General features: G+C 30.2%; 1 protein-coding gene across 1 annotated transcript in view; it reads right to left on the minus strand.

The window, feature by feature from the left end:
• The window catches only part of mgl (megalin), a 76768-nt gene extending 67676 nt beyond the window's left edge, over positions 1-9092 (minus strand). The window contains exon 1 of the mRNA XM_069062084.1: positions 8721-9092. Within this exon, the coding sequence (XP_068918185.1) occupies positions 8721-8832 (112 nt within the window). The 5' untranslated portion in view covers positions 8833-9092. The remainder of the gene's footprint in view (positions 1-8720) is intronic.
• Positions 9093-22422: the final 13330 nt, after the last annotated feature.

Raw genomic sequence — 22422 nt, forward strand, 5'->3', positions numbered from 1 at the left:
TTAATCAGTCCCCTTTAGTTTAGTAGTCAGACAAGAATTCGGTATGTTAAATTTTTATAGTAAAATATTCGAGAAAAAAAAACCGCTTCCGTTTTATCCAATGAAGTTCACATTTTCCGTGTCTTTGAAAGAGGAAGAAGTTCCACACAGACAGTAATAAAAGCAACCTTTGTTAAATTCACGGTTGAATTTCCAATTCACCTCACTATATTGTTTTTTACTTTGTTAGTAGGAAAGACTGCACCATATATGTATTTTAAAATAGAAGATACCGTACTCTTTTTCTTATGATTCCTCGTGCTTGTAAAAATAATAATCAATAAAAGATCAAGTATTTAATTACAGCTGAAGTTACTTTATTATGTACATCATTTTTCATTGTTTTTCACACTTTTACACGTGTACGAGTAAGTTACCTTTATAAATAAGTACACATACTACTGTATATAATGAAATTTCTATATACATAATTTCAAAAAAATATATCTTTATAACTAGTCAATTACCCTGATGGCTTTAAGTGTTTACTCACCCTAATACTTCTATTTAAATTTACGTGATATAATGCATCACGTAAATTCAAATAGAAGTATTTAATCTAGAGCATTTTTTTTGTTAATTGACTTCTGCTTTAATCTCCACGCCTTCAGCGATTAACTTATTACATTTTTGTGATTTAAAATAAATAAATATATCAACTCATATCCGTAGATATAATTACGGAAAAAAGCTCTCAAGCTGAGAATTCTGACTTTGAACCGTAATTCACCATTCACCGCTTAGCATAGCCTGCTGACCTGCTGCTCTCATTTACAATGATTTTATCAACAACACAACATTCTGGTGAAATGTTGACGGGAAGATAATCCTAATATCCAGTTATTGCAACGACGATATTTTCTGAACGACAATTTTTAGCCCCTTGCCTCAATTAACTGGTATCAATGTTTACATGTAGCTGTCAGAAATTTCCAACTGAATTCCACTATGACTTTATAATTATTATCCTCAGAAAATGTATGTACATATTTCAGATTACGATACAATTTCGTACAGATACTCTCATGCTACTAATTGTAAAAAAAAAAATCGAATGTGGCTGAATTTAAAACATAAAGTACTCATTATCAGGTAATAAAATATAAAATAATCCCGATGAATTGACAAGACTCACTTTAATGTACATATATTATCGAAACCAAGTTTTCAAGTAAACTACCTGTGAAACAATTTAGGTGTCATGAACATCGAAAGATGTTAATGAAAACGCAAATGTCAGCTTTCTTGGTAGGTCTCAGCCTAGTGAAGCGGGGAGAATTCACTTTTAACAACTGAATATAAGTTACGAATGTGATTGCTAAACAAGCTTTCGTAATTCTACATTCTGTATAATTGTGCTAAGAAAATCATACTCAGTGACTAGGAAAATTACAGTCTTTTGTGTCTGCTAATGTTGATACATATATTCAGTTTGTGCATTTATCAATGTTTCGTAGTGGGTGGTAATACATAGTCCATATATAAAAAAACACAGGACTGCATAAGAAATACAGTTAAGCTGTAATCAACAACTATTAATCTCATTACTGCTTAATCGCTACATTATGTTGTCCTCTTAATGAAAATATGAAACGTTTTTTGTAGATAAAAATTGCAATTAAATGATCTATGCCTTTTTACCTAAAAGAAAACCAATATGAAAACCATAGGTACAGTATGACTGAGGTTACATTTTTTTAAATAATACATCACATTCAAGATCTGATTTCTCATAATTTTACTTAAAATAATTCAATTGGCTAATTTCTTGTTTTTTTTTATTACCAGAGAAAAAATTTAACATTAAGATGATATTAACAGTGAAAGTTTTCTCACGCTGATGAGTCTAAAATAAGGTCAGTAAAGGACAATATTTGCGAAATACATTAAAAACTAGTTTTGTATCCAATGAACACGGATCAGATTATAAAAAATGTACGTAAACCATCTTTGTTATACAGGGTGATTCATGTAGCCCGTTCGTTAGAAACTTTCTGATTTCCCAAAATCGTATTACATAATACGAAAATTGGTAGCCGACTATAGTCGACTGCTCCAAGTTCAAATAAAATATTTTCAAAATAGCGACACTTCCGAAAATACCGAAAATCGACGCCACCTTTGTTTTTTTAAATGGAAAGGTCCCATTTTGATTTTATATTTGGATTCTACGTTAATTTTTGAGTTTAGGACATCCTTCTGTTAACACTTATCTGTCATCATTTTTTCGCAAAAAAGCGGGGTTGCAGGAATCCATTAAAAAATGTATAAGTCCTGAACCATTTGAAATTAGTAATTGATTTTTTTTTACTGAATTCCCAAAGATTTGGACAATTTTTTGCGCTATTCCTGACATTTTATTTATGTTTCATATGCCTACTGCAATTTTTCATTGATAATCAAAAAATGTCGAAAACTTCATTTTTTTGAATAGCAACTACCATTTCTCATACTAGATACAGGGTGTCCCCAAAAAAGAAGACGAGTCCATAACTCCGTTATTTATCGGAAGATTTTAATTATCTGTACACCAAATTAAATGGTTGTTAATAGGCTACAAAATGGCCTAATAAATTCAAGTATAGCTCCATGGACTTCAAAGGTAAACTGTCAAAATATTTTTTTTCAAATGGGATTACATATTTTTTTTTAGTAATTCTGATAGAGATTTTTATTCTGAAAACAACAATGTATCACAAATATACACTTAAATACCAAAAATTCACAAAAAAAATTTAAAAAACGCTACTATCGTCTATGTTCTATGTTTTGCGCTAAACATTGGCGGCATATTGCGCAATCCCACATGTTATTATTTGTCATTTGTTTTTCCAGCTACCTTAATTTGGTTATTACATTGTAACGCAATGCATTTTGATAGCTTTTCGCTTGGTGCTCGTCATTTGTTTCAAAAGTTAGTGTTATTTTTTTTTTATGTGAAGTTATACTTGTGATACATTGTTGTTTTCAGAATTAAAATCTCAATCAGAATTACTAAAAAAAAAGTATGTAATCCCATTTGAAAAAAAATGTTTTGACAGTTTAGTCTTGAAGCCCTTGTAGCTATACGTAAATTTATTAAGCCGTTTTGTAGCCTACTAACAACCATTTGATTTGGTGTATAGATAATTAAAATCCTCCGATAAATAAGAGAGCTATGGACTCGTCTTTTTTTTTGGGGACACCCTGTATAAGTGTAGAATTTAATTTTAAGGCCACTTTTATTAACATTGTGTATGCCTATTCCCAGCCGTTTTGGCGTAATTTCTATTTATTGAATAAAATATATATTTTTTTTATCAAGCAATTTTTTTTTTGTTCGACACTGTCAGAATTTGAGAATTTTCTCCTGTGCGAACGGATTTTGATAAATGTCACAACTTGTCAAAACGAAACGTCAAGCTAATTTTAAAGATTTTAAGCGATTTGGAGCCTTTAAGAGGCTCGTCGAACAAAAAAACGTTGTATTCAACTCGTTCGTGTGTAAAGTGGGCCTTTTTTGGCACTCGTTGGCCTTTAAAACGCGAGTGAAACGAGCGTTTTAAACTGGCCCACTCGTGTCAGAAAAGGTCCAATTCACACACAAACTCGTTAAATAAACTACTATATGTATTTGAATTTTTATTCAAAAATAGCATTGCAATAAGTAGTAGATAACAACAAAATAATAAAAAACAAGCAAATTAACAAAAAAATATTTTAACGTAAATGTGTGCACCGTTTTCATTGAAAAATGGTAGTTGCCATTTAAAAAAATTAAGTTTTCGACATTTTTTCATTACCAATTTTGAAAAATGGCAGTAGGCGTATGAAACATAAAAAAACTCACTCATGGCGTAACAGATTGGCCAAGCCTTTAGGAATTCAATTTAAAAAAATCTATGATTTATTTCCAATGGTTCAGGAGTTATCAATTTTTTAATGAAGCCTTGCAACCCCGCTTTTTTGCGAAAAAGATGAGATAGGTCAAAAATGCTGACACATCAGTATTGACAAAAGGACGTTCTAAACTCAAAATTTAACGTAGAATCAAAATATGGAGTCAAAATGGGACCTTCCTATTTAAAAAAGATGGTGCCGATTTCCGGCTTTTCCGGAACTGTCGTCATTTTGAAAATATGTATTTTAATTGAACTTGGAGCAGTGGATGATAGTCGGCTACCAATTTTCATATTAATACGATTTTGGGAAATCAGAAAGTTTCTAACGAACGGCTACGTAAATTAGCCTGTACGATACTCGTATATAAATAAATTACAATATTATGCTATAAAAATGACACACACACACACACACACACTAAAAACCGTATTAAAACCATGGTAAATAGTTATTTGGTATTAATGAACATACATGCGATGTAAAACTAATCAAAATAAAATAAATATTGTAATTAAAAATTTTTATTTTTGAGTATGATGAATGTTAGCTAGTTGATTTTGATAATGAGCTTTACGTAAGTAAATTCAATAAATTTAATTATCATGTATGTTCGGTCAAATGGAAATGGATTCTGATCCTTACGTCGTGGGATACACCAGATGGAACTGATATAACTCTATAGAAGCAAGAAATTCAATAATCTGCATCGGTTCACTTGATGCTTCAGATTTCATACACTACTAAGTATCTCACTAAAAATTTTACATTTGATAATATGTACCTAATCTCTTGATGTGGTATTCAATGAATACATAGTTTAAAAAATGTATGTTGGTTTTCATAGTTTTCATGTAAATTTGTTTTTGGACATCAAATCTGAAATAAGTAATAAGACTGGCAATGCTACATCATTTTCCATCGTTTCATTTTCATTGCATGACGTTGTGCTTAGAATAGTACACAGTAAAATAAAGTCAATCTGTTTAGTTGTCACCCTTGTGCGGATGGAACGTGTTTTGAATTGCATATACTAACTCCTTTGAGGATACGCAAGATTTAACTTTTTTCATCGAAATTCAAAACAAGAGTGATACAATATCTTTTCAAACACATAACTTTAAATAGCAATTTTAGAAACATATTTTCCAAAAAATGTATCTTCCTAAAAATACTTTTAAATTCTATTTACATTGTTAAAAGTGTTAATTTACCTTATGTAATTGCTTTATCATAAGTTTTCAGCAAATGTAAATATTCTTATTATTAGAAAATCATGACTTTCCAATAAAAACAACTAAAATTTATTTACGTCACTACCCCACAATAAAAAAATATTCCATCTGCTATGCCAGTGGAGTTAATTTACGTTAAGTAAGAGATGCCAACATTTTGAATTTAAATGTTTTACTGGAGGAGAGGGTTACTAGTATTGACATATTAAATAGTTAATAAAAGATTAAACAAAGTAATTTGTATGAACTGTATAATACGTATGTACATATTTTGTTTTTTTTTTCAAGATATAAATCGTAAAGAATTGAAGATTGGCTTGCTTGAATGCCAAATCGTGAATTTGTTAAAGGATTAATGATGATTACGATTAAATTTTATGATACCTATAGCATGTGACGGTGTAATAGTGTATCAATAATATTAAATAATTTTGAGAAATCCTCCACATTCTGTAATTTGAATATTAAAACTGTCAGCTTCATAAATATAGTATTTACTTTATTTATACATTTCGTGTAATACAGTGAACAAAATGAACAGTATCAACAATAACTAAGTCACAATACTTAGATAAAGTAGGTCCCTTATTCAGTTTTGGAAGTTAAGTTTACCTGACAGTACATATTTGTCATGAATAATTCTTGTTTTTGCTCGACAGCATAGAAACAAATCAAAATAAATTATAGAAACTATCTATTACGAAAAATAATAAACAATGGTGTTCAAGTGTAAATTAAAATATGTAGATACATATTTGGTGCGATTCTGTTTTAAAATTTATCAATATTGCTACATAACAAGGTTGTAGTTGCTATGATATGAAGCTGTTGATTGGTTGCATCTATGCAAAATCAATGTTGTTCAATAACAATATTGCTAACTTTTGAAACAGAATCGCACTAATTATCTGCTTATACCTATAAAAGAGATGTCATCATAATAGCATCATATTATCATATTTATTCACAATATAATTTAAATTAAAATTTAACAAAGATTCCTCAAGTCAAGTTTTGGGATTAGAATACTCAATTATTATTATTTATATGTACATATATAAATATATTATATTAGTTTGTTGTTAAAAATAATTCTATTACAAAAACACTGAATGTAGTCGACTTAACCATATTAAATTTAAAAAAATAAATAAACAAACCGAATACACTTTCACTGAAGTTTTGGGTTGTTTTAATTTTTTTGGCATTTTTTTTCCAGTATGTATCTAAATATATAACTATTGATCCCTCTAATTTTTACTGTATTCAATAATAACAATAATAAATTCCGATGTAAATTAAATAAGAAATTACAACTGAAATTAATATTACTGCTTTACGCAGCGCTTGCAACTTCCTTCATGAATCATGTAAATGTGAAATTTATTAAAATTGCCTCCACCAGTGTACTACAAACTGTCCCTCGCATTTAAGAAATGGGTAATTAAAACTCTACAAAATTTTGCTACCTTCAGATTTCTTAATTTATTTTTATTAAAAAAAATCTGTAATTCTATTTGTGGTCGACACCAATTAATTAGTTATTTCATACATCTCATAAACTTAAAATTCTGAAAAGAGAAATAGACTAATTAATTGCCTCGAAACATGTATATCATATTGTCTATTCAAAAAGTGATTCCATTATTTCCATGTGAAATATTCCTGGTAACTTGCATATTAAAACTGATTACTTATGTAGGAAATGAAAATTTACTTGAAAAAACATCATGAGTTGTCAATTTAGTAATTACATATTTCCTTTGAAAGTGCTTCTTCGAAGTATAAAGTTTAATTCGCTGAACGAAAAATCTTTCACCACACTAAATTATTTAATTTTGTGATAGGTTTACATATTTAGTAGTAGTTTTAGAAACAATTTTTGATAATAAATTAACCGATATATATCAGGCATTTGATTAAAAAGGTAATACGGAGTGTGGGTGCTTTGCTAATAGAATACATATAATGCTGTTGTTAATATTACAGACATTTAACAATAAACTTATTGTTTAGATAATTATCTGTTGTTCTTAAAAATGAAGTTTGTTTAGAAGACATTAAATATAGCTGATTACAAATGGAAGGTTGCTAATACATAATTATTTTAATGAAATTCCTAGCCCTACTTCTAGTATCATTAACATCGATTAGCAAATCTACATTCCTTACAATAAGGGCAGTATAATGCCACTTTCTACTTTTTCTTTGGTACTGTACGAAATTACTCAGACACCATATTTAAACAAAATAACTAGATCGATTGCAACAACAATAAGATATATTTTAATTTAATATCTTTCTCATTCCATTTTTTCTTAAAACATTAATCCGTTTTTATATAAATTTTAGGTAAATTTAATTTTTAATAGTAGGGGTAAATCCACATTGTTTGCAAGTAATGACTCTAACAAATGTTTACTTATTTTTAAACAAATTTAAAGAAAATGATCTTGAACTTATTATCTTAAATCACATTAAACGAATGCATTACATATATCTTTCAAAAACTGTGTTTATAATATAATTTAATTGAGAAGTGATCGGTGGTGTTGTAATATACTCGTACCTTGTCTAAACTGAGATGGTTTGAAAATCTTCAGAAGTTAACTCAATATTAGGTACTTAAGTGATTATTAAGTACATGAGTAAAAAAATTACATTTTGGGAAATAAGATGTAATGAATTTGTAAAATTTACAGGATAGTAAAGAAGTAGTTAGTTTGTTATGAGTTAGTTAAAGGAACTTACTTAACCTACGTGAAGTGTACCAATGACAATAATTTTAACTGAATTTTCGTATTGTTGATGACAGGAATAAAAAGTGGCACAGGGAGAATAAATTTTTATTAGTGGAAGATGGCAGAAATAATGATTTTGTTCATGTAACACTCTTTGGAAAATCAAATAAGCTGGTGTTGGTGAATTTGTATAAATGATTCAAACATACAGGAAATTTTAACTTGACCATTTCAAGTAATAATACATATACATGTATGTATGTGTAAAAAAAAAATAAATCATGAATTATTATTCATAAGTATGTATGTTGATAATGTTGCAGCTTATTTACGCAAGAAAAATAAATGTAATTCAACAATACGTGTAACGTGAAGAAAAATAATACAAATAATCTAAATGTTTTATTTTTTTCGTAAAAAATGAAATAACTTTAAAATACACGTAAGTATACATACGCAAACACTCCATATATTTTAAATTATCATTACATCGGCGAAATAACTGTTAATGCATTAACATATAACAGTTGTTGAAAACGTGGCAAAGGAAACTTTCAGACTTTTACGATAGGTTAACGTGTTCCAAATAACCCTAACTTGATTTTGGAACATTCAAAGATTATACATTTACTAGTTTCATTCATTCATTTGTTTCGTTACAGATTAATGTAAAAATTTGGCTATTCACTTATTGATATACCCCGGCAAAAATTATTCATTCGAGGTTATTAACCTGAAAAGTACGTTTATTGCGGAGATTAGGGAAAATGTAGAAAGGCAGAATTGGTAGACGAATATAATACACTTCCGCAAGAAATCAACCTACCTGAACCTAGTGTTAATCTAGAGTCTGCTATAACAAGCAAGATAGTCCAACAGCAAAATACCAGAATTGATAGGTAGTTTAAATAACTTGGGTTTCCCCCAAACCACTTCATGTTAACAGTAAAACACACACACACAATTAATATTCAAACAAAACAAAAACACAAAACATAACAGATGATAAAACTGATTTTTAAAAATGGTCTTATCCACCCTGGCACATTATTGATAAACACAAATGTCAATGTGTGATGCAGTGTGCACTAATTCTTAAGAAATTTTCGAGTAATCATACGGCGTATCTGTTTTTACAGAACTTTCGTTCCCACATCTAACCGAACCAACAACGACCGCTCGCGGACTGAGAACATCGTGGTCCGTGGTGGTAGTGGTTGGTTGCAATTCCGCAGCGCTTGCCCTGTACCAGGTAAGACCGCGTACTCTTCTCTGAATTGTATAATTCCAAGGTTGCAAGAAACAAAATGTTAGACACGTTGCGGGTAAGTAAGGGTAAAGAAGTTCTTTTCTTTTGTCTTCAACCTTATATTGATTCGATATTGAAAAATTAATTGCAAATTTTAAAAAGCCACCCTATTTATGCGCTTAAAGAAAAAAACACAAGTTAGGTACATATTTATGAAAGATCTGTAACATCTAATCTTTTCAAAGTTAATTTTTTTAAATTTTCTTTTTATTTTATGTTCCTTACAGAAAGGTATCCGTTTAACATATAATGAAAATTTCTTATACATATCTACATCAACCAATTCTTGATTAAATTATTACATATCGTCAAGCCCTTTGACGTCAGTAAAATGTAGATGTAGATGTGGTTCTGGTAACAGATTATACATAAAATATAGTATGTTCTAACACCCTGTATCTATTCAGTTTTTTATTAATAATATAATGTTGCTGATTGAAGGTTTAAAGGGACCTTGAATTTAATAATATTCTCGTTAATACATTTTTTTTATAAACGTACAACATTGTGAATATACATAATTTAAAAAAATTACATAGTGATAACATGCCAACTTAAAAAAATGTAAATAAAAGAATATGTATTTTTTTAAATGTATGTAATACCTAACAAGAAATGACCCTGCATTTATATGCATAGAAGTTAAAATAACAATCTATATACATGCTTAAAACATCATTCCATTTATCTATGGTAGAATTATTAACAGCGCAAATTTTTTTGCAATAAGTGCCTACATCATCTGACAAAGCAAGTAAAATGTAGTTTGCTTCAAATATGTATATAAAACTAACTGCAAACTTTGATTTACATACTTAAAGCAACAAAATTTATTTTATTGCACTTAAACAGGTTATTCATTTAAAAAGTAAATAGAAACAATTGTTACTGACAACAAGAAACGTTTAGGAACACTTTGAAAACATACAAAAATAATGATAATAACGGACGAAATTTGTTATTCAATAAATTAATTTTGGCGTTATTTGTAAAAATGTATTAAAATAATTCTCAATTTAAAACGATTACAACAAATTAAATTATATTTATGAAATGAAGTAAAATTTGCTGCTTAATCCTATTCAGCGAATACTAAAATTTTTATTTATAAACCATTCACGATTATTTCAAATTCGGACTATCTATGAAAATCTGACATTTTAGTTGGCAGTATTGTGATTTGTCTTAATAAATCTATTTTAGGTTATAATTCAACCGAACACTGCTCCCAAGTTGTTACATTTTTTAAATAATTGAACGCATTAGGAACAATAATCGTAAAATTGTAATTGAAATGAAACATACATATTTGTAGGGCAGTTCTGGGTAAATTCTTATTAACTAAATTAATGACGGAATTGACAACAATGCGAATATTTAAAAACGAAACGTCATATGACAGGACCTGACGCCAATCTAACAAAAAAATATAGCGGCCTCCTGCGTGTTTAAAATAATCGTGAACGGCATATATTATTTAAACCAGCCAACATTCAGTAAACTAAATTTCAGTATTTAGTTTAATCTAAGTACATATTACGAATACTTAATGGTGTTGTATACAATACTTTTTGCAATTTTAAATTAAAATTGTGTCAGGATAGTTGCCATTTTGAATTTCGAAACAGCCTTCTTTTTTTCACCCTACACAAAAAAAAACAGTATCGAAAATCTTTTCGACATCGTATGTGGAAATAGTATATTAAAACATGAGTTTTATAAAACTTATATTAGACACGAGTCAGGTTTGCAGAACGACTGCCGCAGGCAGGAGTGCCTGTAAATGACGAGTGTTCTAAGTTTTATAAAACGAATTTTTTAATGCTATTTTTTCTAATTTGCATATTAAATACATGTTTTTTTACAAATAAAATCATTCTAATTTTGAATCTAGACTAAACATAATTGTCATTTTTCGCAAGTAAAATTGCAATTAAAGATGAATTATACATAAACTCTGCAAATAGCAGAGAATACCAGGTCAATTTGCTGCCGGCAGTGTGTGTTACCAACTGAAAAAAGGTCCTAGATTTCGGATGTGTTATTAATGCATTCACAACGGATGCGTTAACAGCTTTGTTAAAACAGCAAATTAGAAAAAATTGGTTAGTAGATGCCAAAAAACATGACAGCATATAATAAAATTTGTTAAGAAATGTATTTCGATTTGTGCTATTTTAATTCAAAATTGCAAAAAAATAGCGTATAATATACGTAGTAAAATGAGTGTTTTTTTCATACGTCGTATTGTCTAACTCGGCAAGCCTCGTTGGACAAAGTTACGACTAGTAAGAAAAACACATTCATTTTACAACTTTTAATATACATACTAAATACCGAGCGATCAAATAAAAAAAAATTAGAGTAGGCGAAAATGGTGTTTTGAACCAATCAAAGCATCAGAATAGCACAATCCAGGTATCTCGATTTTTTTTTAATTGATCGCACGTTATTAATTGACCTAGAGCTGGGTTTTATTTTGGAGACTTTTCAAGTAGCAAATAAAGAGTTTATCTCTATTCCGCGTAAGTAATGACTGATAACCCTTACCAATTATGTGGTCATGATTTTAAAATTTCAGCACTTCAAGGTGTTAAACCGAGGCATCGTGCAATAAAAGGGGCTCATAATATGCAAAAACTTTTGAAGTGATCTTCCTAAAGAATGAACTGTGCAAAACTGCTTTTCAAAGTTTAAATTTGGAAATGTGAACCTTAAAGATGTGGACACTAATCCTAGGAGAACTGCAGATATAATAGAAAAAAATGTCTTTTCAAATAACACTGTATCTATGAAGTCATCTGCATGGGGTGGATAAAAAAAAAACTGTACAAGTAAGTTTAAAATGGTCTAACGGATTGTCAGATGCTGCTTTATATTGGAGTACCATCTCGCTGATCTTGTAAAATAGAAGAATATTTTTTTTCTAAAATGAATTTACACCTGTGAAGAAAAATTTAGTACGATAACAGAAAGAGGTTGGTACAATAGCTCGACAAGAATACATCTCCTCGACCCATGTCAAAACTTGACGCCCACCCCAGGAAGGTTTACGGTTTGATAGTTTGCAATATTACGATTTCTTGAAATCTGTAGAAATCTAGAAATCATTACAGCAAAGTCCTACTGAATCGAATTGAAAGTGATCAATCTGAAATTACAAAGGGAACAACAAACACTCATCTATAGAAAAGGCCCCGCCCTTTTGCATTACAACCTGAATAACCTGTCAAAAATTTAACCAATTACGAATTGAAGTAATCCACCCTGTTAACCAGACTATTGGTCAACAGATTATTACTTTTTTCAATTTTTAGTAGCCTCCTTAAAGAGAAACACCTTATAGAACAGAACGATATCAAAATGCTTTAATTGTTTTAAATAAATACATTATGAGTGTAATTATTTTTATTGAAAAAGTATAAATCGAAATATGTATATACCATATGTATAAAAAAAAATATGGTCAAGAGAGGCAGCGAAAAACAATTTTAAAACTTATGGCTTAACATAGGTTATCCACTATGAAATAACGAATTGAAGTACATATATAGGTTTCCACAGTTTCAGCAAGATCAGAAATAATTTTGGTTCGAGAACGGTTCCTATAAAAATGAGTCACCGTTGCTATTACTCGTATTTTATTGTTCCGTGGGTACGCTTCAATAACAGTGTAAATCGCAAATTCAGTGTTAAGTTATGTAAATCTTAGTTTGTAGTTATGTACTATTGCGGGCAAAAAAAGTGGGACATCAAATTTCTGTCAGTTTTGAAAAATTCGATGTAGTTCAAGCTTTATTGTCATTTTTTTTGACACTATTCCAGCTGACAGTTTAAAAATTTATTTTATACTTCTATTTTCCTTTTCCAAATGCTCTCTTCTTTTGATAAAGGTAGATTTTGATTGGAACTTTGCATTAAATAAATATTCACTACCTGCTTACTTACAATCATTCCCTACAACCTACAATACTTAATGACAACGTCAGTCAATTCAAAGTAGGGTTAGAATCAGGTAAGGATTATTTCACATTAAAAGTCAAGACAATGACATTGATGTCCCACTTTTTTTGCCCGCAATAGTATATGCAATAATGTAAAGCTGCGCGATACGTTTTCAAAATTTTTGTTTGTTACAGCCGCTCTAGACCATAATTTTTTTGAAATATGGGGTATAAATTCTGTAAGCTACTTAGGTATTAACAAAATTAATTGATTAAGGGCTGGTTTCACTAATGCCAGTTAAAGTTAACTGTAGGTTACAATATACGAAAACATTGTTATAACAATAGGTAACTAAAGTAACGAAGCATTTTAACCTACAGTTAACTTTAACTGGCATTGGTGAAACCGGCCCTTAGACTATCACTCGAATTTTCTGAAATAAGTATCTTATGAATTACGGAAATTGACGAATTATAGAAAATTCCAGGAAAAATAACTGAAACACATTCTGAAGTACTGTTTTTATAATTCTAATTGACGTAACTACATAACTTCTACATCTGCATGTAGGCAGTATGTATTTTTTTTAAGAAATTTAACAACAATCTTTAACAAAAAAAAACTACAATTTTCAATACGGTACGTACATAGGTACAGTTGCGAAAAAGCCCCATAACTTGTTTGTTGTTAAATATATCAACTTTTTTTTTCTAGATGATAGCTACGCTTCTACTGCATATTGCGGTATACCGGGTGTAGAATTGGTTTACGAGACATAGGATTTTACATGTAAAAGTAAAGAGTTTCAATTATTGGCTCCCCTAATAATTTTACGGCAAAATAGTTAAAATGAAAGTTGGAGAGAATTAAAATTGCTGTCTAATTTTAGTCTTACTTTTTTTCTAACATCTTGTGGTACTGAAAGAAAGGCAAGAAAAAAGTTGACACAAAACAGTAAAAAGTATTACTAAGCATGAAATTGTATTTATTTCTTTAAATGTTATTATGGAGGATATTTTTTAAGCAACTTCCAAGCAACATTTGCTTCAGGTTTTCCAGACCGATCAATTCCTGCCACAGAAACAATTGGAAAAATTTTAGAGAAGTTTGAGCATTTAATGGAAGATACCTTTTCATTCATCCTGTAGTCCTGTACGACTTCATTTGAAGGGCAAATTAAAAGACAATTAAATAATAGAGAAACCATCTGACAAATACATAGTATTTTAAAAGTCAAATTTCATGGCTAGTGCTACTTTTTAGTATTTTTGTGTTAACTCTGTTCTTGCTTTTCTTTCAGTACCACAAGATGTTAGAAAAAAACAAAGAGTGGAATTAGACAGTATTTTTAATTCTCTCTAACTTTCATTTTAACTATTTTGGCATAAAATTATTAGGGGAGCCAATAATTGAAACTCTTTATTTTTACATGTAAAATCCTATGTCTCGTAAACCAATTCTACACCCGGTATATACAGGTTGTCCCAATATTATAAAAACACTAAAGTTTTGTTTTTTCAAATGTAACCTACCCAGTTTGATTTCATTTTTGGATTCTATGCTAAATTATGAATCAAATATACTTAGCAGTACGTTGTTAAGTACTCATTAAAATATCAGGTAAAAATGTTTAAAAAAATCAATCTTCTTTTTTATAGAAGATATGGACCTATTTGTTACGCTAAATGTGGCAATATTTAAAAACATTCTATGTATGTATCCCAATAGTCTGCAAATATTTCATTTTTATCCATGGAAATGGGAGAGAAAAATCAAGGTCATGTTGCCGTACTTACGTTATTTGAAGTAAAATGGACATAAAATTGCTATTTGGAAATGCTGCAAGTAATGAAGAAAATAATTGCAAAACTGATCATAATCGTTCAGAATTATTATGCTACTGGCTACTAAAAGATAAATAGTCAAAATCTTTTTTAATATTTAAAATAAATGAGCTCAAAGCTGCACCTTTTGAGCCCCCATCATATCTTCAAATTTAAAAGGTATAGACATTTTTTTATTATTTTTCTCATTATTTTCTAACATGAGTTGACATTGCCCCATTGAGTTGTTCCGCGAATTTTGGGCACCCAGTATAGAGGTCGTTTTTACTTGTCTGTCATATCTGTGGCGCTTTTTTACCAGAATTTCTAATTGCAAGGTCCGTTCGAAAATTCGTACCTTCCAAATCGTTGCACATAAATTTAAATAATTGACACTGTTTGATTCCTGAATGTTTGCCGCATCTGCTGAGTATTTACTCAACAACCTGATCAGTCGGATATGCCTATTGCGATTTTTTAAACATAACAAACTAAAAATATCAAAAACACATTTTTTTCAAATGGTACCCCGTATTTATTATTGCACTGGTCTAAAGCTTTTTTGACAAGCTTGTCTTTAGCGGAAAAGTTGCTCTGAATTTAGTAATTTTAGGTTAGCACCCTAGATTTTCACATTCGACTATATAAACCCTATACCGTTGAAAAGAACTTAGGGTAGAATTTATTATTCAGGGAGTCCATTGATTCTGCCATCTTATCTCTAATAGGTTTAACTTTAACATTTAACGTTCCAGTATATGCAAATTAGTTAATTAGAAGTCAATGCTGTTTTATGAATGTTTATGAGAAATATATTGGTCATTTCCCTTATTTCTTAAATCTAATTGTTTTCTCGTACCCTGAGGTAAATTTAATTAAGCCAAACACTATGACTGCCAGTGAATATCAATAAGTGATTAAAAATAAAGACATATTAAGTGAAGAATAATAGTAATTTGGACACGTATTACCTATGCAGTGTATATATACAGACTAAGAATGATCTTATCAAAAAAAAAATCTTTTATATACAAGATATCCCAGATAAAGTAACAGAAGTAAAGTGTTAATAAAAAGATTTGTTTCACCTTTTAGAGCTACAAAGCTAAGAACAAAATTAGAAAAAAAATATTTTAGTAAATTTGGAATACCATTATGTATTTGATTCAGAATGTTAATTGATAATTTTCATTTGTCTAATACATATAAAGATCAAAGAAAATTATTTAAACTTTGCGTAAAACAGTACAAAACTCGCTGTCTTAATCGTGAATATATTTTTTCTACTCCTATGTTTAAAACGCAATTTATCGCATATGTTTCCATTCTAAGTGATCTTTTAAATACACCTTGACAAGCTATGATTTTGTGCGTTTTAGTCACGAGGTGAAGTTAGCAACGGGATTTTCAATTACGCTCTGGTTTTCTTAATCATGTGACACTGAAAATGAAATTTGTTGTCACTTGTCAATTGACGTTGATCAGGTTCGAATTTTGTGTTTAAAGTAATAAAGAAGTTACGTGTTTTATTTGCATTGTTCATTTGGTCGTAAAAAAAGTATAGTATGCAACTCGTTTATAAACTTCTCTAGACACTCGTTTATTAAACACTCGTGTCTAAAGTACCGTCTATAAATTTTATTGCATAATATGTATACTATTTTAAAAAAGTATTTTATTAGTATTGCAATTTCTGGCATTTCTTGAAAAGACAATACAATTTAGATAAATCACTGTTAACTAAATTTGAAAGAAACATGGATTTACTTTTATTTTGAAGATGTGTTTAAAAAATGTATGTAATCTTGTCGCGCATTATTGAAATGTTTTCTTTGTTTTAAATATGATGATAATAATATAATATATTTAGGATATTGGCACAGCGTGTTAATAAAAAGTAAACAAAATTAATTAAGTCGAGTCTGGATGCAATTTATACTACGGCAATGAGTATTCATTTCACAAAATTCGTTTTTCACACGATCTATTTTAAGAGACAATAATATTTTGTTTGAATCTAAAAGAGTATGTATACCTAATAACAAATAATGTTCTCATGTTATTTCCAAGATTTGGTAGTAAACTTAAAAAGTACAATTAAGAATTTCGCATGTAGAAACACCGAGAATTTTTAATGTACCTACATATGCCTATTGAAGATGATATTACAAATTATTTTAAGTGTGTGTTATGTTATAAGTAATTTATAAAATAAATGTCAATAAATGCAGTGCACAAATAAATTAAGTTACACGATTTGTGGACATTGCGAAGATTTATACATATTAGCTGCCAGTACCATAGCTATTATTTCGAAAAGTGCGATTTGAATCAAAATGCTAATTTAGTGCAAATAATAATATTTCTCTTGCAGTAACAACAATGAACCATCAAGCTGGTATAATTTAATATTAGATGGGCTTTGTGTGTGTACGAGTGAGGCCGCAATGTCCTTCGCAACCTGGGTTGACTTGGTGCCATGCCGTACCAGCTTACACTTCTCGGCTACTTCCCCACTACAGGTCCTCGCTCAGATATAACACACCTGTTTGAATACGGTTTTTCACGACCCCGATTTTTACTCTTTTGAAATGTTTGCAAATATATGGTCAAATCAGAGCTTTAATTAAAAACAATGAAAGAAATGAGTTACTGGTTCACAAGTAGGTACATATTTATCAATAACAGTGACAGATAGGATTTGTAAAATATAATAGGTAGGTATATTGACAAATAAAAGTCAAGAATGAAATTCACGCTTTAAATTGTGAATAAGATTATTTAACGATTTCATCGAGTCGCAAAATAAATTACTGTAGCTGTTTGAACGGTAATTAATCACCTGAGGCGATAATTCCTTGTTTTGATAGATTTTCTGGTAAAATTACTTAGATAAATTTGTATTAGTGTATAGAAATATGTTAAATACGTATTACATGTTAAAATTGTAAGATCTAAGTAATGCGTCTAGGTTACCTCTATTTTCTCTTCTTCCAATATATTACATTATTCTGATTCCGGCTGAGACAGTGTTAAAAGTCAAAGACCTGTCGAAGTTCTCACGATAGTTCATGGTAAATCGAATCGGTTTCACTTCTGTAAGTCCCTCGCTATTCCTGTCCAACTGAAATCGTCATTATTAAACTACCATATACGAGTAGGTACTTATGTGATATTATAGACGAGTGAATCTCTTGAACGAGCATCTTTTGTTTGCATATATATTTTTTTTATATCTGCGTTAATATTATATAATATATACAAATGATTTAAAACCATTTAATGTCTAAATTTGGAAAAATAATTAAATTCTTAAATTTGCTGCATAGGTAAATTGTACTAGAATCCCATCTTGAATATATTAAAGATACTTCATTTAATTATGCTTATGTTAATAGACCGGTTGTCGCAAAGTGGTCAAATACAGCATCTCCTCTCGAATTTGCAGGCACTAGTTGAAGTTATAGATATAATAAGAATTCCATTTACATTTCGTGAACGTGTAACCTCATCATGCAGATATCCACATTTGCAAATTCGTTTTTTTGTTCCTATTTATTTTCTACCACAAACAAAGTTAACATATTCGTATAGAGATTTCTTAAGAAACAATTATTGCTATTCTTTAAACTGAATTCTTTAGATGTTTCAAAAAAAATTAATAAATGTAACGTTTATAATACAGGGTGTAGAATGGATTTTGGTACATAGGCACTTTACGTGCAATAGTGAAAATTCTCTGATATTGGCTCCCCTAATTATTTCCCAACAAAACCTTAAACACAAAAGTTGTAGAGTAAAAAAAATTGTACCTAAATCCTTTTCTAATTATTTTCTAACACCTTCTGGTTCTTTTAGACAAGAAAAATTAAATATCAAAAATCTACCCATAAAATAGTAATAGCCATGACTTCCGACAACAATAAAGTTCATTTTTTGACAAACGTAACGAGTTTGCCGATTCCTCAAAGAATGAACTCTCTTAACACAGAAGAAAAAGTTAACTTCGTAAAATGGTATTACTCCGGATTGTCTTTTAGAGACATGCAAGCAGTATTTCCTGTATTCCATCCGGAGCGACCAATTATGTCAAATATCATACATTGTCATCTTTGGTTGTCACCTCGGTTACACTTCCCAGCTATTGCTATTTTGACAAATTCTTTAATTCTTTTTTCCATTATTGCGTACTTCCGGAAGATGTTAAAAAACAAAACATATAAGAATTGGGAACCATTTTTAAAACTCTACAACTTTTGTATTTAAGGGTTTGTTCTAAAATAATTAGGGGAGCCAATATCCGAGAATTTTTACTTTTACACGTAAAGTGCCTATGTACCACAATCCATTCTACACCCGCTATACATACTTACCTACGGACTTCTTTGCGTGGAAAAGTAGAAAAGAAAAGAAAATAGGCCAATTACGAGTTTAGCTATTCGCAAGTTCCGCTATATTTAGAAAACCGACTCATAATTAAAAGACAAAGGGTTTATAGTTTATAGAAAGAGAATTAAATGTTTAATTCGAATTAAATTTTAATGCGCGATTAACCCATGAATCTGAAACTTCGATTGGTTCAATCTGATCACGTGTTCAGTTAATCTCGCATTTGATTACGATTAACTTAATTTAGCTTCTGTAAACTGGCCCTAAGGACCGGTGCACCAACGCCAGTTAAAGTTAACTGTAGGTTAAAATGCTTCGTTACTTTGGTTACCTATGTTTTCGTATATTTTAAACTGTGGTTAAATTTAACTCACGTTGGTGCAACCGGCCCTTAGAGTCTCAAATTTTAAATCTTTAAATTAGGTATCATTTTTGTACAACGAGTCAATTAGATCTACAGTCCATTCTATTTAAGAATGCAGTAAATGTCGCTTCGAATGGAGAACGTTTCACACTGGCGAACGCGGCAAATTTGAAAACATACATTCCAAACAAAATTAACAAAAAAAAAGTCATATAGGAACTTACGGTAGTGGTATTCTAATAACAAAATTGTAGTTTAATGATGCGTTTGATACAAAAACTCGATAAGTTTGACACTAATAACCAAAAAAATCGATCAACTATCAAAATTTGACAATAGTAATCAAAAATCGAACATTGCCTTGGTGTAAACTGTTCTCTCATTTTGACCAGTCAACGACGGCAAAATAGTCCCTATGCTATTCTGTACTGCAAATGGAATAGACGATAATACCTACCTATTCAACTTACATTTTAGTAAACATTGTATTCTACTTATACAGGATACAGTCTGACAAAAAAGATATCTATTCATTTTTAACTATATTTTGAAATATTGTCAATGAATATTCGTAGACGTCACCATGTTACAGTGCCGATACAAGCTCAAAATAAATGTCAAACCATATAAGATATAAAAGTAGGTATGTATCTATGTAAGAGTTTATGTTTTGATATGTTAAAGCTACACTACGAATAATATTTGTTATTGTAATAGAGATTAAAGTATAACATTTAAAGTTAACATTAAAGTCAAACAATTGTCACTATGAATCAAATTTTAACCCGAAAATGGTTTTTACTTCAAAACATAAAAGATTCATCTTACTTTCGTAATGGTGTTTTCAATAACGAAGAATGAACATACAGCGCTGTTTCCTGTTTGGCCGAGTTTCAGCAAAATTTTCCAAATTTAAACAGGTATATCCAACCAAAAATACTTCCATGCATTCCACACATCTGTCGACAAACGGCCAAAATATCAAAGCCTTCTTTGATCCAAATAATTGTTGATCGTACGGTACAATTATCATTAGATATAATTGTGTGGGAAAGAAGCAACAAGTTTTATTAAAAATTGTTTTTTATATAGTCATTACTCACTACTCATTAGATATACCTGGACATTTTTTTTAACTTTGAACATAGTTCGTACTTATTCTCTATGTTCAGTTTAAAAAAACACAGGTCAATGCATGTATGTAACCATAATCAAGTAACCAACGTTAAAGTAGCTCCTTGACAATTAAAAAAAAATGTCAAGTTTTTTGAATGGCCATTATAATCAAATAAATGTAAAAAATGTATTCAACAGAAGAACAAATACACATAATGCATTTATACCATCCCAATCCGAATCAGAGCTTAAGAAATGTGCGTAACATTTTTTCAGTCACTTATCTCGACAGACCAATTTCATCAATCGGAACAATTTTCTTGAATGACATGTCTATTTTCAACATTTCGACCATTTTTGACAGGTTTGATTGCATAACAAATACCGGCAATCACGGAAGTTAAATTTAACTTCCTTGCCCGCAATGCATTGATCTGTGTTTTTTTTTGAGCATAGGAACTAAGGCGAAACCGGGTAAGGCTCGGTAAGACATTGCAAATTCAAAATCGTGACAACTGATATTGTTGAAGCATTGTATTTGCCGCTTCCTTAACGATGTGCAAATTATTATCTGAATTTCGTAAATCTACCCCTAAGTATGGATTATGTTCAGTGTTAAAAAATATCCCGGTATGTGTAATTTTTTTTTTTGTTCGACTCTTGTCAGGATTTGAGAAATTTCTCCTTTGTGAACGGATTTTGATAAATGTCACCACTTGTCAAAACGAAACGTCAAGGTAATTTTAAGCGATTTGGAGCCTTTAAGGGGCTCGTCGAACAAAAAAACGTTGTATTCAACTCGTTCGTGTATCAATTGGGCTTTTTTGGCACTCGTTGGCCTTTAAAACGCGAGTGAAATTGGCCCACTCGTGCCAAAAAACCCCAATTTACAAACGAACTCGTCAAATAAACTACTATTATCATATAGGCGCCAAGTGTATGTATCTATACACGGTGTCCCAGAACTCGCGCCCCAGAGAAAAAAGGAGAAATCCTCATCAAAAGACAAAGAAAAATTCTCAAAGAAAAATTTTTTTTAGCTTAAACGGTTTTCAAAATAAGAACATTTTTATTCGACAAATCAGAGCGTTGTAAGCCATCCAGGTGTAGTTCTCAACATTGTCGCTAGGTGATTGGTTTCATTACGTTTTCAATAAACTGGTCGGCAATGAAACTTTTGAGAAACGTCACTATCAAGATTTCGTTCGAATGTGGTTCGAAATGAAATGTTGTTAATTTACGGAGAATGTGGACAAAATGCTAGGGCAGAGGCAAGGATGTATGCCCAACGCTTTCCTAACAGGAATAATCCCAATCACAAAGTGATTCTGAGTGCTATCGCACGAACCATTGAGACAGGCCACATTTTACCAAATAGGAAGGAAACTGGTTGGGCTCCCCGGACTGTACGCACTGTTGAAAACGAAGAGGCTATTTTAGATGCTTTTGAAGAAGCTATCGAAATCATTAGAGAAGTTGCACAGGAATTAAATATTTCGAAAACTTCTGTATATCGAGTGATGAAGACTGAAAGACGACATCCGTATCATTATACGCGTGTGCAACATTTGCAGCCAGCAGA

Source organism: Tenebrio molitor, chromosome 1 (assembly GCF_963966145.1).
Source record: "Tenebrio molitor chromosome 1, icTenMoli1.1, whole genome shotgun sequence".
Taxonomy (NCBI): domain Eukaryota; kingdom Metazoa; phylum Arthropoda; class Insecta; order Coleoptera; family Tenebrionidae; genus Tenebrio; species Tenebrio molitor.